The sequence below is a fragment of the Heterocephalus glaber genome, unplaced genomic scaffold (assembly GCF_053883595.1).
Source record: "Heterocephalus glaber isolate CG9 unplaced genomic scaffold, H.glaber_assembly_v1.0 deba00001813, whole genome shotgun sequence".
In the NCBI taxonomy this organism is placed as follows: Eukaryota; Metazoa; Chordata; class Mammalia; order Rodentia; family Bathyergidae; genus Heterocephalus; species Heterocephalus glaber.
Genome location: NW_028258484.1, coordinates 2,551,997 through 2,568,505, shown reverse-complemented (window position 1 = coordinate 2,568,505; position 16,509 = coordinate 2,551,997). Strand labels below are relative to the sequence as shown.

Sequence of the window (16,509 nt, the reverse complement as noted above, 5' to 3'; positions counted from 1 at the left end):
CGAGTACCTTGCCACAGTGCTATACAAGGCTGAGGAGGAACTGCATGTGCTTTTCTAAATGCATTTCTTTGTGTCATTTTTTTTTTGGTCCAACAAACCTTACTAAGTACCTAACAGGTTTCAGGTAAGTGGTTGGCTTTGGCAATAGAGCCAGGAATGTGGCCCATGGGTCCTTACCCTAATAATCTAATAGCAAGAGCTTACATTCTAGGGGTAGGGAAAAATGTTTTTTAAAATAAAATTATTACAGTTCAGGGTAAGTGCTATAAAGAATTTAAAGATGGCACAATGAGAGAAAATAATAAAGAGGCCTTTTTCAGCTAGAGGGCTCAGAGGTTTCACAGGGCGTGGTGTTTAATCTGAGACCAGAGGGAGTCAGCCAAGACAGAATAGGGAAAGCACAATCCCAGAGCTAAAACAGTGGAGGCAAAGGCCTTGAGACACAAGGGAACTTGGCAGAAACTGAACAAAGGCCATGTGGCTGCAGAATGATGGGGAGGGTGCTGTAAAAAGGATATGAAATGACACTGGAGACAAAGTTAGGGGCACGTTGGTGAAGCCCACATAGGCTGTGAGCACATAGTTTGGATTTTCTTTTTCCCCAAGAATAATAAAGCCATTGGAATTTTAAGTGTCTATGAGGGAGATAGGATCTGGTTTAATTTTTTTGTTTGTTGGTTTGTTTTGTTTTTGGTACCAGGGATTGAACTTGGATCCTGGTGCTTGCAAGGCAGGTGGCAGAACAACTGAGCTAAACCCGTAGCCCATAGTTTAATTTTTAAGAGATGCCCCAAATGAGAATCTATTTTTTTTGGTACCGGGTATTGAACTCAGGACCTTTCACTTTCAAGGCAGGTGCCAGAACCACTGAGCTAAATCCCCGGCCTCTATTTTTAATCATTTAGGTTTGCAAAGAGAAAAGTTTGATAATAAAATGTTTTGTGGAAGGTAAGAGAGAATAGGCTGCCCCATCATTGCTGGCAGGTCTATAAACAGCTTTATTTATAAAGTGGGGAATTTGGCTAAGGTCTATCAAAATTAAAAATGCACATGTCTTCTGACCTGGAAATTCCCATTCTAGGAGTTTATCTTATGGATGGATTAATCCAGGTGAAAGTAACCCTGTTCAAGAACATCCCCTGTTCAAGGACATTCACTAAAGCCTGTGTGTAATGGCACCAGGTTAGAACCAACCTTGACATCTACCTCCAGGGAAATGGAATATGTCACGCCGTGTCTAAGCAACGGTGTGGTATAGCAGGGAAGGAGGACTGATGACTCAAGGGAATAGGGGCAACTAAAGGCAGGTAGGTGCTCATGCACAATTCTTAAATACCAGGCACAAAACACACAGTCAACCTAGAAGTAGCTGTGGCCTGGGAGAGAGAAGCAAGGACTGAGGCCTCTTTCTGTGAACCCTGAGTTCTGCTTCAAAGTCTGTGTTCTTTTTTTTTTTTTTTGGTACGGGGGATCAAACCCGGGACCTTGCGCCTTAGAGGCAGGCGGCGGAACCACTGAGCTAAATCCCTGACCCACAAAGTCTGTATTCTTAATGCAATAAGCAGAAATAAGCAGCCTTGGAAGTAAATAAAGGATGAGAGCATGTAATTAGATGTCAGATATTCAGGAAAGTTAAGAACTAAAAGCAAAGATGCTGGTGTTAGAAGCTAATACCTGAGAAGTATCTGTCAGTATGTCCTAGGTCAACTCCCAAAGAGGGCCAGTGCTGGATTAATTGAAGAGGATCCTGGATCCCTAGAGTCCCCAGGATGCAGTCAGGCTTTGAGAACATCTGGCCCAGATACCTCAGCACTCCCTGGAAGCCTCTCCCCATGGGGCTTCTGTCTTCCTCTTTTTCTCTAGGGACTAGCTATATGGGTATCTTGAATATTCATGTAAGGCTACATGGTACCCACTGGCTACAGATGATGGGATTTTTCCTGCCCAGGCCTTGCAGAAGCAGGATGGGAAAATACCCAAGGCCAAGGGGGTGAGGCCAGAGCATGACTATCTCCACATCCTTTCATGTCCAGGCCTGGGCCTTTCGAGGGACAGGGCCTTGGCTCTAGTAAACTCTCCAAGCCTGAGGGATAACAAATCAGAAGGGATTCATTCACATGGAGCCTGGGGTATTGGATACACCAAGGCAGAACCATCTGCTAAATAAATGCTCATAGATAGTTTCAAGCAGCAAGACTGCGGAATGAGGATGTGGCTCAGTGGCAGAGCACTGGTCTAGCATGTGTGAGTCCCTGGGTTCAATGCTCGGCAAAGAAAAAAAAGACGTTTTGGGTGTATTTCCAAATTATAATCACTTCTGTGTACCTACTATGTACCAGGTCCTGTATTAACCACCTAACACTCTCTAGCCAATTCAATCTTCACAGCAACCCTATGAGGTAAAAACTACTACTAATCTCATGTTACGGATAAGTCACCAGGCCCAAGGACATATAGCTGGTAGGTGGCAGGGCTAAGATTTGAACACAGGTTGATTAAATCTCAGTTCTGATGTTATTAGCCTGCCTTCCCACCCTATGCCTCATTCAGCCAGACACAGTTTTTTCATCCCAACAAAGCACATGCAGGCTAGACAGCCTACACTTCAACCCCCAGAAGGGTACTGGTACATTTAAATCCTCTGTCTGGTGCACAGGGCAAACTTTTGAGTTTATACCACCTCTGGGGTTTGGACACACACTTGGCCATCCACCTAAGCCACCAGCCTAGTCATGTTCTAGACAGGATATTGGACTGAGGGTATATACAGAGCCCAAGATGGCCTGATTGGACCACATCTTATTGGGAGGAGATTTCTTACTTTCTCTGTCTTGCTAAATAGAAATATGGAATATGGTTTAGGGACAGGGATTTAGCTCAGTGGCATTGCGCCTACCTTGCAAGTGCAAGATCCTGAGTTCAATTCCCTGTACTGGGGGGAAAAAAAAAAAGAAAGAAAGAAACATGAAAACCTGTAACCTTGACTGCAAGGGGAAGCAACCTTGGACAGACGCTGAGGCTGGCGGAACCCAGAAGTGGAAAGAACCTGTGTCCTTGAAACCCCACTGACAAGCTGCCTCTCTTTCCAGTGCCAATAACCAGGCCACTAAATGCCCTTGTTTACGGCTGGTGCTTGGCAGACCTCTGACTTTATCTGCCACTGTGACAGACTCCTGCTGACAGAGCTCAGCTCATCACTGGCTTTCTGTGTCAGAGAGGTCTCTGACACCCAGAGGCCCAGCAAGTGGGGAGGGATCTAATCCCCTTGGGGTGACACCAGCTATTGAGGGACAGGACTTTCAACCAGTGCCTGGAGCTCTGACCCTTGTGTGGTCACTTCTGGGAAGCATTCTGGATATTTCTGAGGTCCAGCAGAATCAAGCCCCCATCACCTGCAGAGGCAACCCCAGTGACACCCATATATTAGTTCTCTTGCTCCTTCACTACCTCCTTCCTGAAGTCACCTTCCAAACAAATCACCTGCTTCCACATCCCTGTCTCACCTCTGCTTCCAGCCAGTTGGAGTGAAGCTTTTCTGATACTTGCAGGTCAAGCATCCTTTCTGGAGACAACATCCTAGGCATCATTCATGCAGCCTCTACCTTTCCAAATCCACCCTCATGGTGGTGGTGGGTTTCCTTCCTAATGTAGACCTGCCCTGAACATAACATAGCACAAAGCCATGTGGATCCCAATGTTTCTCTGGATATCCCTAGCTGCAGCGAGCCCAGTTCCCAGACTGAGCCCCAGTCTGTGCACACCCTGGACTTCTCAGGACCTTGAACACCTCCATGGTGCTATAAAGTGGGCTCTCCTAGGTAACCTCTGGGCCTTTGCTTATGCTATCTTCACCTCCTGAGAACCCTTCTTCTGTTAGATAGAAAATTCTCATCATCTCTTAGTGAGTCTGAAGCAAGTCACCTCTTGTTCCCTGACATTCTTCCAGGAAGGATGTCACCATGACAGGTCCTCTGCTTGTTAAGAACCTGCTCTAGCCCAACTCTGAACCAAATATTATATGTTCAGTACCTCACTTGACTCTTGTGAGAGCCTGAAGAGGTGGGATATTTACTCTGTCCATTTGACAGGCAAGGAAACTGAGTCATAGAGCACTAACACCTCACTTAGATTTCAATCCTACAGAATGCCAGGTAAAATTCTGAGACTCACTGCCTCCAGGGTTTGACCTTGCTAAACAGACTCAAACAGCGATGATGACTTGATATGACCCACCCAGGCTGCTCATCTAACCCACTCGGGCATGCAGCTGGGATGTAATCCAGATCATCAGACTGAAGTAAGCAACAAAGGGGTCTTGAAAGGATGCTGGACAGCACCAAGATTGGTGGGCAGGCTGGAGAAGCAGATATGACCAGGGCTAACAAGGTCACTACTGAGTCACCTGACACAGGCACTGCTCATGGCACTGCTGGGGTCTCAGCTCCAGCCCATTGCTGTGAGTCCATTGTAGGGTGAGGGGGGAAGCCCACCTTTCCCCAAGATGACCAATATCCAGTGTCACATAGACAAATCCCTGGGACCTGGGATGCCTTCCTACCCTCCATGGGTCTTGCCTTACTATATTCCTCAGGTCACTGGCTTCCTGTTACTTGTGTCTGGGTGTGGGGTGCTTACCCCAAAGGGACCATATATTGTCCATGTCTGTACCCACTGAGCACAAGACAAATACCCCACATCCAACAGGTCCTCACCTCAGCAAATGTTTGCTAAATGAGCATGAGATGCAGGGAAAGAAAGGGACCTTATCAAAACTGAGGTTGCAAACTGGTATCCAGAGTGGGGTTTTGTAGGTTTAAGCATTGTATGTAGATATTATTAAGCCCCCCATGGAATAATCTGGATGTCTGGATTTCCAGGCAAAGGGGGAGACCAGGAACCCTCACCTTGCAATTTCCATGCTCCAGACTCCCACCCTGACCCCAACACGCATCCCAAAGCCAAGCTACTCACATTCAACATGTTGTCAATCTGGTTGTTGCCCAGTGACAGGACTTGTAGCTTGACCAGTGCATCTAGAGAGTCAATCTTGGAGATCCTATTGTTGAACAAACTCAGGTCCTCCAGGTTGACCAGGGTATCCAGTCCCTCGATAACCTTGATGTTGTTGAAGGACAGATCTGGGAAGGGAAGAGTGCTCTGAAGATGTGCTGCCTGGGCCAGGGGAGGGACTGTCCTGAAATAGAACCATCAGGGCTACTGTGTGCTCTGTGATTTATCACCAGTTTAGGGGCCAGGAATTGACCTGCTGTTCAACAGTTTGTGACTTCTAGAAGCCTGGTGTGGATTCTTTCCTGCAGCCTTAGATGTCCCCTTCTCCCCAGTTCTGCCACTCATCCCCGTTACTGGGACACCTTAATGCTCTGTCACAGTTCTGAGACAAAAATACTGACAAGTAGGTCTAAAGGAGTAAGCCCTGGGATCAGGGGCAGACAGTTGTGGGGTTGCACTTCCCCTTGTGTGTGTGTGTGTGTGTGTGTGTGTGTGTGTGTGTAACAGGGATTGAACTCAAGACCTTTACACTGAGCTATAACCCCAGCTCTTTTTTTTTTTTTGTACTAGGGATCAAACTCAGGACCTTGAGCTTTCAAGGCAGGTGCAGTGCCACTGAGCTAAATCCCTGGCCCCAGCTCTTTTTTATTTTTTATTTTGAGACAGGGTCTTACCAAGTCATTAAGTGGCCCAGGCTGTGCTCGGATTTGTGATCCTTCTACCTCAGCCCCACAGTAGTGGGACTACAGGAATGTACCACCATGCCCAGCTAATACCTGTAGGTATTTTAAGTAGACTGCCTCCTGTCTGCTTAGCATTTACCTGTTTATCAAGTGGTTATCTGCACATCCTCTGACAACAGCCCTGAGAGGTAGTATGGAATTTTTCTCCCTAATGGATTGGTCAGGAAGGAGAAATACTGTTTAGGAGGGACCGATGGCCAGAATCAAGTCACTCCCTGGATGAATGGGCAAATGTTGGGCTCTTGTGGGGATGCATAGCTGAGAGACAGGTAGGCCTGGTAGCTCGTGAAGGGTTGGCCATGGCACCTTCAGTATGGTCAGGGACACTATCTTCACCTCCTGCAGAGAGATGATTCCTAGCAATGCAGACAGATCTTCCAGCCGGGAATCAGTTTTAATGGGTGGTGGCACATTTTGAGGGGTACTTGGGCTGGGGACCTACGCTGAAGACTCATAAGACCTGGCTGTGGTATGTTTTCCTACCTGCGCGTATGACCCCATCAAGCCGGTCAGCCTCTCTGAGCCTCATTTGGCTATATCTGTGAAATGGCAGCATGATCCTGCCTGTGCGGTCCCTATGGTTGCTGAGGGTCAGCACAAACACAGTTGAGAATGTTTGGCAAATTTGGAGGTACTCTGATGCCCCTGGTTGCCCTGGTTATCAGGAAGCAGCATGGCAGGATGGAGGAAGTATGAACCTTGGGGTTGGTTGTATAGCTTCAGGAAAATGCCCTGGCCTCTCTGAGCTTTGGTTCCTCTATTATAGGTTGCAATTATAACAAACACCAATGTTGGGGCTGGGGATTTAGCTCAGTGGCAACACACCTGCCTTGCAAGTGCAAAGTCCTGAGCTTGATCCAGGGTTCCGTAAAAACACACACACAAATGTTAACGTTATTATTGGGCTAAAAGACAAGAGCTCTTATTCTCTCCTCCCTTTTGGGTGCTCACTGTCCCTTGCCAAATATGAGAGGTTTCTACGAAACCAGTAAAAAACACAGTTGATCAAAACCCCTGTGGCTTTGGCAGTAAGGGCCAGAGCTCTAGGGTCAGAGACAAGCTGGGAGTCTGATATCCCCTCTTCCTCTCTGTGACCTAGGTTTTCTCAATTCTATGATGGGGCTGCTGTGGGGAAAGGCCTCATATGGAAGGTCCACACTTAGTGTGTTGTTGAGTGTTCAATGCACACAACTTCTGCCGTGGTCATTGTTCGTTTGATCTGGACCCCACTGGGTAACAGTTATTTGTCCAGCTGTGTCTAATTAAACAGCAGTTCTCCTTGTGCCTCACCCAGACTGAGAGGATAGGCAGGTAGGAGAACATTCTGTCCTGAGGTCCAAACACATCTTTGTTGCACTTTGGCCACCATAAGTCAAGGTTTGTTTTTTTTTTTTAAGCAGCTTTTTTTTTGCTCCTAGAACACAGAGCTTCTCCTGTGCCTGGGCTAATGACAGGCTGGCAGCTGAGTGTCATGCATGATTACTGTCCCTTGGGAGGTGACAAACTTGGCAGGGGGTCACCTTCGATTAGGGTGGACATACACAGAGGTCAGGGCCTTACCCAGCCAGACCAGCTGTGTGAGGTTCTCCAGGCCTTCTATCCTCTCAATGATGTTGTTGTCCAGCTGCAGCTTCTGCAGGTTCTCAAACTGCCAGAGGTTGTCTATGCGGAGGATGTCTGCAACAGCCCAGGGGTCAGGCTCAGGTCAAGGGACCAAGACAAAGTAAAGTTAAAGAGAGAAAGACCCTGCCACTCCCCTGCCCTGCCCTGGAGTTAAATGCGTGGGCTGAACACTGATGAGTATTGTGTCCCTATTAGCGTATAGTACCAGTGGGGATCAGTGGTGTCACCCAGAGCTGTAGGAGGACCTAAGAGGTCCACTGGCGGAAAGGGTTGGGAGGGGTGTGGGGGGTGAGCTGGACCTGTCCAGGACAGGAGACTTACTCACATTGCCTCTCGTGTCAGGCTGAGTGCCCCCAGGAGGCTGGTCCACTTTGGGAAATAGGCTACTAGAAGGGGCTGGCCTTTTGCAGCATGACAAATAGAATTGAGGTATGCAGCTCTGTTGGTAGAAGGGTTAGTCAACTAGTACAATCTTTTGGAAGATCGTTTTGCCAAATTTACTGAAATGTTTAATGTCTGTGACCTTTGAACTGTAGTTTTCTTGAAATGTCTCCAAAGACACAGCTAAGAACACCTAGCGGCACATAAAGGACAGAAAAATGGTGTATTCCCAGCTATGCACATATAGGGGATGGGATAAATCACTATACAACAGAACAGCAGGTTCTAGACAGCATGGAAATGATAGGACTCCACAGCCCCTGAGGCCTATCCACCCCAGCTGCACAGCCACCCAACTCCTTCATTCATCAGCCAGTCAGAGTTCGACTTATACCACCAGCAGCCAGAAGAGTCCTGAATAACACACAAACAATTGATACTGCAAGTGTAAAATTCTAAAGGCTAAACTTGTACCCCAGACTTTCCCAGAAACCACACAGAGTTCTGTTGTTTATATGCCCCTTTTATTCTGTATTTCTTTTTATAGTGATTTCCAAAACTTAGAAAATTAGAATGCTTATTTAAAGAAGTGGAATAATATGGACATGAAGGGGTTTAAAAAAGTATCATTAAGAGGGTTGAGGGTGTAGCTCAGTATAGAGAACTTGCCTAGTAATAAGAGAGGCCCTTGTTCCATACCCAGTACCTCCAAAAAGCAAACCAAAACAAAACAAAAAACAAGGATCATCAACAAGCATACATTTGGAATTGCAGTTTCAATATTCATTCAGAGTCAAGGTCCAACTAGAGAGCTTGTGAAAATTCAGGTTGGGGAAAGGTACCATTCCCAACCCTCTTCCTGTGCCTGGGTCTTCTAACCTAGATCCCACTGCCCTCTGCCTAGAGATGGACTGCTCCTCACTCCCTCCGTGGGTCCCCAGGGCTGGGTGGCACTGGAACCTGTTCCTTAGCTCCCCGACTGTGGCCAGATTTCCCACACTGATACTTTCCCCTACTCCCCTCCCCACTTCGGGACAGAGCCCAGGCTTGCTGCAGGCTCCCAGACACCTCCCATGCCTAGCTGGATTTTCTAGACACCTGCTGTGGCCCTGATCTCTGACTGACAGCACCCTGCCCTTGGCTGTGGTGGCTCCCTGCTATTGCTGGTAGCTTCTGCACACCTGGTGCTCTGCCACACACACCTGCATGCCAGTGGTTCATGTGGAAAAGTCAAATAGCACAACAAAACAGGAAATATTTGGTAGTTAGCTCCAAACGAGTTACCAACATGGCAGGACTAACAAAAAAAGCCAACTTAATCCCTAACACTGACACCAAATCTGCCTCTGGCCAGCATCTTGGGCTCCAGCCAATGCTGTCATTCCCTGGACCACAGCAGCAGCCATCTCACTAGGTTCCCGCTTCAGCCCTGACCCTATAGCCAGGGGTGTCCTGTGAGAACTCAAGTCCCATCCTGACCTGTTTCTGCTCAGGACTCTCTCAGGCTTCCACCTCACTCACTGCAAAAGCCAAGAACCTTCCATAGGCCCCAAGGTAGATGCCAGCTGACCACAATGAGACTTCTCTGACCTATCTCCACAGTGGCCTCCACAGCAGGCCTCATCAGGCTAGCTCCGGCCTACCTCAGGACTTTGGTCCTGGCCACTAATGCTGCCTCACTTTCCCCAGTGGATCTCCATGTGGTACCCTCCCTCACCTCCTCCAAGTCTTTGCTTGACTGTCACCTTCTTGGCGAGGGCTTTGGCCACCCTAGAAAACACTGCACCCCACCCTAGTTTCCCCTTCCTTTGCTTCATTTTCCAGCATAGCACATATTACCTTTAACATACAGTATATTTTCCTTCTTTATTTGCCTCCCCTACTTGAATGTCAACTCTTTGAAGACAAGGTCCTTTGTCTTTTGGGCTCACAGCTGAATCCTAGTACCTAGAACAGGACCTGGCATATAACAGGCACTTGCTCAGTATTGGCTAAATGAACCTCAAATGGAGGAGCAGGAAGCAAAGGAAAAGCAGTCAAGGGCTAAAGTCCCATCCTGTGGCCACTGCATCCTTTCTTCCTCTCAGGGCTGAGGTCTGTAGCTCAGGGCCCTCCCTGCTACGGGAGATCAGCTCTGGAGGCCATTCTCTAGGAGGCCTGTGGGCTATGTGAGGCTGGCCTGGGCTGGGGTCCTCTTGCCAGCTGCTCTTGTTCCTCGGAGTCTGGCAGAAGGCCCAACCGAGGCAAGTTTCAATAACTCCTTTTTTGGCCAGATGCCTAACCAACCTAGGGCCCAAGACAGAGCAGGAATGTGAGTCCCACTGGGTCACTCTGCAGTGTCCTCACCTGCACAGTATACAAGGATATCAGGAACCTTTCTCCCTCCATGCTTGCTGGCCTCACAGCATGAGCCAGGTACTAGGCACATGTTTTCACTTGTCCTCCTAACCAGTGCTTGAGGCAGAGACTACAGGCATCTCCTTTCATAGCTGTGTTTTCCTGAAAATAAGACCTAAGAGGAAAATAATCAGCCTTAAAAACTAGAGATCAAAAATGCCAGCTCCAAACACCTTGCCTTACCTGCCATTATAGAGTAGCCACCAAGCAAGAGAATAGTGAGGTACAATCCTCTGCATAACACGGGCTATCATCATGGTAATGACCAGTGCTTATTTTCCAGTTAGGTCTTATTTTCGGGGAAACGTGTTAGATGGGGACAGAGGCAGTAAGATTCTACCTGGTCCTCAGCCACATCTTCCCACTAGGCTGTCCTGCCACTCCTGAGTTCCTCCCTACCTCAGAGCCCTGTGCCCCTTCTGCTTCCAGCCCCCTTTTGTTACCTCTTCCCCTAAAGCTCCTCCCAGAGTGCTGGCTCCTCCAACTTCTCATTCTTCCTCAGTATTGGTTATATGGGGCTTCCTATGTCCTAGGCTTGCCAGAGACCCCTGCTCCAAGGACAGTACTGTTGCATTATGTGATGGAAACAGCATAGTCTTGTGAGAGTTCACTTAGGTTTGGAGAGGGACAATCTATCTTTTTTCTGTTCTTATTCAGAATCGGAAGTGGTGTGGACAAATGTCAGCAACACTAAGTGTGAAGTTTTTAAAAGATCCAATTGCTCTTATGCCTTAGAGCCCAAGGTCCCTCATGCTGATGGAAGTCCCTTGACCACAGACTTTGTGCAGAATTCTGGGGCTTAAAGCGGGGCGGGGGACAGAGAAAGCCAGGGTGCCCATCTGGTGCCCCCATCCCACCCCAGGCCACTGCCAGCACCCAGGATACGCACTCTGGAAGTCCAGCTGCAGAGACAGGACATCTTTGAAGAGGATGTCTTCCTGCTTGGCCAGCTGCCCAGCCTCCTCCTGGGGACCCTGCTCCCCCACAGCCAGCTTGAGTATGTCGTCGTCCATCACTCTTGGCTCCACCGAGTCATAGATCCGGTTCATCTTCCCTAGAAAACCACATTCCTCTTATAGCCACCTTGTTCTTGGTTTGAGGACAAAGTCTGGCTGAGGTCTCTTCTTAAGGGTCATGGACCATTGTGGTGGCCTGGATAACCTGAAGGCTGCCCAGTCCTCACCCTTAGCTTGCTGAACCTTGGGGTTAATATATTTTAATCAAGACTGGTCAGGGGTTTTTCTGCAACCACTGGGGCCCTTCCATAGAAGTTCATTACTTAACCCCAGAACTGCAGCAAGGGCCCCACCTGGGCCCACTGCACTGGTGTCCATGCTGGGTCCACTGTGGGTCTCAGTGCTCCTGAAGTTTGTGGTCCTGTGTCAGGCCTCTGTGTTCCCATCTTTCTGTACATCATGAAGGTCACCAACAACTGACCATGTCCTTGGCAGCACCAGCCAGGTGTGCCAGGCTGCAGCCCCCTTCTGAGAGTGCCTCACCCCTGCAGGCAGTCATATGTGTGCTGCCTCCAACAAGAGGCCCCCAGTGTGCAGGTGGGCACTGACCCATGCTGGCCATTCATGCTGTCCCTCTGAGCAGTAGGAACTTGGGGGCATGGAAAGAGAATGCTCATCAGAGCTGATGGCTTGACTGGAAAGAAATAGGGAGTGGGCATGTGATTAAGCAGACAGGGCAAGAGGGGGATGTGGGAGATACACAGGGAGAAGTAGATCCAGAAAAGAAAGACAAAGTCGGCCAGGCAGAGACAGAGCCTGCCTTCTTTTTGCTGACTTTCTAGTCCCTAAGGTTCTTAAATCTAGGCCTCATCCAAGTTTCTGTGTCCTCTACTGTGAGTGTTTTCTGATTTCTCACATTAGTTTCTCTTTAAGCGAATTCTGGTAGGTTTCCATTGCTGAAGGTCCAAAGGGATCTGGGTGAGACACTGCAGGCAAGGGGGTAATCTGTGGATTCCATCAGTCACACTGTGAGACTGACTGTGGACTGTTATTCCTGACTGGACAGGGTAATAGGCCTGAGAAGCTGGGCATTCCAGCCTCATTCTCATCATCACAACTCTATTGATGAGAACATCCAAATAGCTAGGCCCTGCAGGATGCCATATTCTCAGGCTACTGAGATTCAGCCCCTTGAGGCCTTTGGAGGTTCAGTCCTCCATTTTGATTCCACCTGCTTCTCACCTCCCTTCTGGCCTTACCTCTTACCTCTGGCCACATGCCTGCCCAGCATTCAGGCCTCCCTGGACCTTTGGTCCATCCCACCCTGATGCAAGGCAGATCCTGCCCTCTTACCTTTCATTCCACAGAACAATGCCAGGGACTCCTGATGTTGGGCGGATGACATCCACCATAAACACAGGTTGGGCTGGACAGTCGGTCATCTGGCCTTAGAGACTTCCCTCTAAGACCACTCTCCCTCCTTCCTCCCCACTGTCCACTTAGATGCAGCTTGTACAAATACACATGCTCCATTCCTCAGCTGTCCCTGATCAAATGTCTCAGGGCTTTAATTCTTGTGCACCTTTCCTTTCTGCCCCAGATGGCTATATCTCCCTGCCATCTCTGTCCCTTCTCCATATGAGCTTTCCATCCTTCAAGACCCAGGCCTTTTCTTCCCCCTCTCACCACACTAGCTCTGTCTTCTTAGGGTGACTGATTCCCCAGTGACAATTCCAGCCCTCACCAGCTTCCTACTCTTCTAAAATGATTTGTCCTAAGGTTTCCCATAACTTGCTACCAACTTACTTCTGGGGAAATTTTAATATGTTTTATTTGGCAGACACTATCTGCAAAGCATTTTGGGCTCTTATCTTTTTAAAAGGTAATATACTTTTGGAAATTACTCTTAATTCTGATTTCAAAACTTTGACTTCTCATCCCTCCCCATTCATGAAGGCCTGGTACCTATGACAGGTCAAGACAGGAAAACGCTATGCAATATGGGATTGCTGTCATGCACACTATCTGTTAAATATACCAAGGCAGGATTCTGATTGTGGCTGTGTACCTTTTGGGAACTCATTCCATCTGTCTAAGCCTTTGCTTTCCCATCTGTAATAGGTTGATAATTCTTCTCTCTTATATTTTTGTAAGATCACATAGTTACTTCACATGTCACACATATATTCTGAATACTGTGTGCCATGAATAACAGATAACTATCCTTATTTCTGGTTCAGACATGAATCAAACAATCATACAAATATTTAGTTACAAACCAGGATAAGTTTCTAGGTGAAGGGAACTATGAAAGTATACGTTAAAGTACCTGGCCTGGCCAGAGAAGACAGGATGACATCTGAAGCATAAAAGGGAAAGAACAGAGAGGAAACTTTATAGTGAGGACCCTGAGGTGAGAGAGCATGGTCCACTTTGTCCTAAGTGATGAAAACTTGGAGATACAGGACTTGTATTATTATCCTAGGATCCCTGTAGGGTTTGATAAGAGATTAGATTTCAAGGTTCAAAAGCTCATTCTAGCTGTGATACTGAGAATTGTAAGAGGGTGAGACCAGAGATGACATGGGGTAGAGGTAAGAGATGGATTTGAGATATCTCTGGGAAACTATAGTACTAATTACCCCAATTTCCAGAGAACAAAACAGAAGCTAGTTAGAAAGGTTAATTAACACACCGAAGTTTATACACCTAGTAAATGGCAGAACCTGTTTTTCTAATCATGACTCCACCCAGGATACTAGGAACAATCATTGTCGCAGCTCATGTTTCTCACACTGCTCTGGGTCAGGAAAAAGGCCTAAACAGTCTTTCTCTATGGAGACTTTATTAGAAATTTACCACCGTAACTGGGTCCCCGTTGACTTGCCTGATGATAGCATTGTTGGTGAAGCCTAGAGGCAGGAGATGGAGAAGCAACAGAGAGTGTTACACATCTATCAGTCAAGTAGCCTCCTGTCTGAGAACAGATCCGTATTTCCCTGGAAACAACCACCTGGTTAGTTGGATCTGAAAAATAGAGACCCTACTGGCCATAAATTAAGGAGAAGAAAAATCAACCACGAACTGTGTGCATATAAGTGCCCTCAGTGCACATAATTATTTAATTACACATTAGCTCTGGAAGCTGGTTATGATTTAGATCTAAAATGTCCCCCAAAAGTCTCACATGTCTAAAAGGTGACTGGATCATGAGGGCACTATAGTCATTAGCTGAGTGTACTATTAGAAGGTGAGGTCTGGTCAGAGAAGGCAGGTCACTTGGGGCTTGACCTAAAAGGGTTTTTATTCTTGTCCCCAGCTCCTCCCTTCTATGCGTTCTGACCACCAGGGAGTGAGCATCTTTCCTTCTCCTGGGCCTTTTACAATGTCGTTTTTGCCTTGGAGCCTGCCACCCATGGGCTGAATCCTTTGAAACTGTAAGCCAAAATAAACCTCTCCTTTTTAAAATTGGGGGTGTCGGATATTTTGCCTCAAAAACAGGAAAGTAACTAGTGCAAAGCCATTAAAGAAGAGATTCCTAATGCCTTTATTTCCCAGATAGGGAAACTGAGAATTCAAGGATGGGAAGGAACTAGAGACAGACACGGAATTCAAGTATTCATATTGTCATCCAAATCACTTTTTTTTTTGTACCGGGGATCGAACTGGGGCCTTGCGCTCACACAGCAGACGGCGCCAAATCACTTTTTACAACACCAAATGAAATAACTTAACGAGAGTTAAGAGGTTAGATATGAGAGCTAAATTCTGGAAGGGGTACCTATCTTTCCATGAAACGGTCCAGACAGGAGGCTGTGGGGATGGAACTCCGCAGGAATCCTTTCTGGCCTTCACTTCCTAAAGAAATGCTCTCTGAGCGGTTTTTTCCTACAAAGACTAAAAGTCCAAGACTAAAGTGTCTTGGCAGACTCAGTACGACTGTAAAGTAGCTAGCAGGGGACATCTGTGCTTACTTTACATATGAGAAGTGCCGGGCTGGAATCCTCAGAGAAAAGGGTCAAAGGAAAGAATCAGGTGCTCCGCCTCTGCAAGTCCTCTTGGAGCCTCAACTCCCGCGGCTCACCTCTCAAGCACTAGTAACAGGGCTGATTCTCGGCAGCAAACACGTCTCCTCTCTGTTGCTGGGGAACCAAGTGCCGCCACTCGGTTGCTAAGGGGAAGTCCGGAGATAGACATCCGGGGGTGAAGGTTGATGGATCACGTGACCACACCTCGGGGGTGGTGAAATACTCCAAACACCAATCAGCCGAAGAGAAAACAAACGTTTCTCCAATCAGCACTTTGTATGGGCGGGCAACTTCTTAGATACGCCTTCTTTCCGCTCCCTGTTTGAGCGATTGACTCATCCTTTGTCCAATAATAATAAGGTATCTCTAAATAGACTAACATCCAGATGAATCAAAGGCACAGCCTCCCTTCTGGGGCGGTCCAGGGGAGGTGCCGCTACGCCTGACGGGGATTCCGGTTACCTAGCTCGCTCCTAGGCCCAATCGGACGTCGCGAGGTGGGTGGGGCTTCGATGGGAGCGGAACAAAGACCAATCGGAGAAGAGCTGTACAGGCGTAGCCCAATAGAGAAAGGACCAGTGGGCGGGGTCAAGGGCCCGGCACTCGGCGTTCCTGAGGGTGGGGCGGGGGCAAGAGTCAGTCAGGTCGGGAGCGGCTGGGTACAAGCGAGACCGCGGCACAGACCGGGCGTCCTGGCCGCTGCCGCTTGGTTCGCCCAAGATGGAATTCCTCCTTGGGAACCCGTTTAGCACGCCTGTGGGGCAGTGTCTCGGTAAGGCTGGTCATGGGGTGGACGAACGGTGGGAGACAGCGGCTGACCGGTCTGGTAAAGACAGCGGCTCTCTGCCCGACGCCTGTGCCACCTCACAGACGGACCGGGCATCCTTGTAGTGGATCCCCTCTTGGCGCCGGGGCAACTTCACGTGCGAGCTGGGCCTCCTCCAGGAGCCAGTGCCACCTCACAGGTGGACCGGGCGTCCTTGTGGGGCCTCTGTGCCACCTCACGGGTATTGGTGCCAGCCCTGCAAGAAGGTACCCCCGAGGGCCAACTTGGACCTGGAGATGTGCCCGCCCGCCCTATCCACCAGGGCCTAATGCTTCCTGTCTCTCCTAGAGGTGGAGCCAACTGCTGGCCTGCTTACCCCTGGCCTATTGGGAGATGCCACTGCGTGCATCCTTATCCAGCCAGCATGTCTTCTGCCACTGGCATCCAGACCTAGTTCTTCCAGACCGTTTGTGGGATGTCACTTCTTTCTATAGTTCTCCCTCCTACTTGGTACCAGCAGCCCTCAGACTGGACACCTTCCCAGAAAATGCCCCCTGCTCCGAGACTTGCTAATTTGAGTTGCAATTTAGCTAGGCTGTAGGAGG

General features: G+C 48.4%; 2 protein-coding genes across 8 annotated transcripts in view; one reads left to right on the top strand and one right to left on the bottom strand.

Annotated features, from left to right (window-relative positions):
• Drc3 (dynein regulatory complex subunit 3) overlaps nucleotides 1–15,305 on the bottom strand; it is a 36,020-nt gene extending 20,715 nt beyond the window's left edge. Inside the window, exons 1-5 of the mRNA XM_087203920.1 lie at nucleotides 15,085–15,305; nucleotides 13,998–14,109; nucleotides 11,044–11,208; nucleotides 7,314–7,430; nucleotides 4,972–5,138 (exon numbers count right to left, since the gene is read on the bottom strand). Coding sequence (XP_087060046.1) covers nucleotides 4,972–5,138; nucleotides 7,314–7,430; nucleotides 11,044–11,208; nucleotides 13,998–14,010 — 462 coding nt within the window. The 5' untranslated portion in view covers nucleotides 14,011–14,109; nucleotides 15,085–15,305. The remainder of the gene's footprint in view (nucleotides 1–4,971; nucleotides 5,139–7,313; nucleotides 7,431–11,043; nucleotides 11,209–13,997; nucleotides 14,110–15,084) is intronic.
• Nucleotides 15,306–15,731: 426 nt separating this feature from the next.
• Tom1l2 (target of myb1 like 2 membrane trafficking protein) overlaps nucleotides 15,732–16,509 on the top strand; it is a 127,926-nt gene continuing 127,148 nt past the window's right edge. For all 7 annotated transcript variants that reach the window (XM_004868700.3, XM_004868699.3, XM_004868698.3 and 4 more), the window contains exon 1: nucleotides 15,732–15,910. In XM_004868700.3, the coding sequence (XP_004868757.1) occupies nucleotides 15,859–15,910 (52 nt within the window). In that variant the 5' untranslated portion in view covers nucleotides 15,732–15,858. The remainder of the gene's footprint in view (nucleotides 15,911–16,509) is intronic.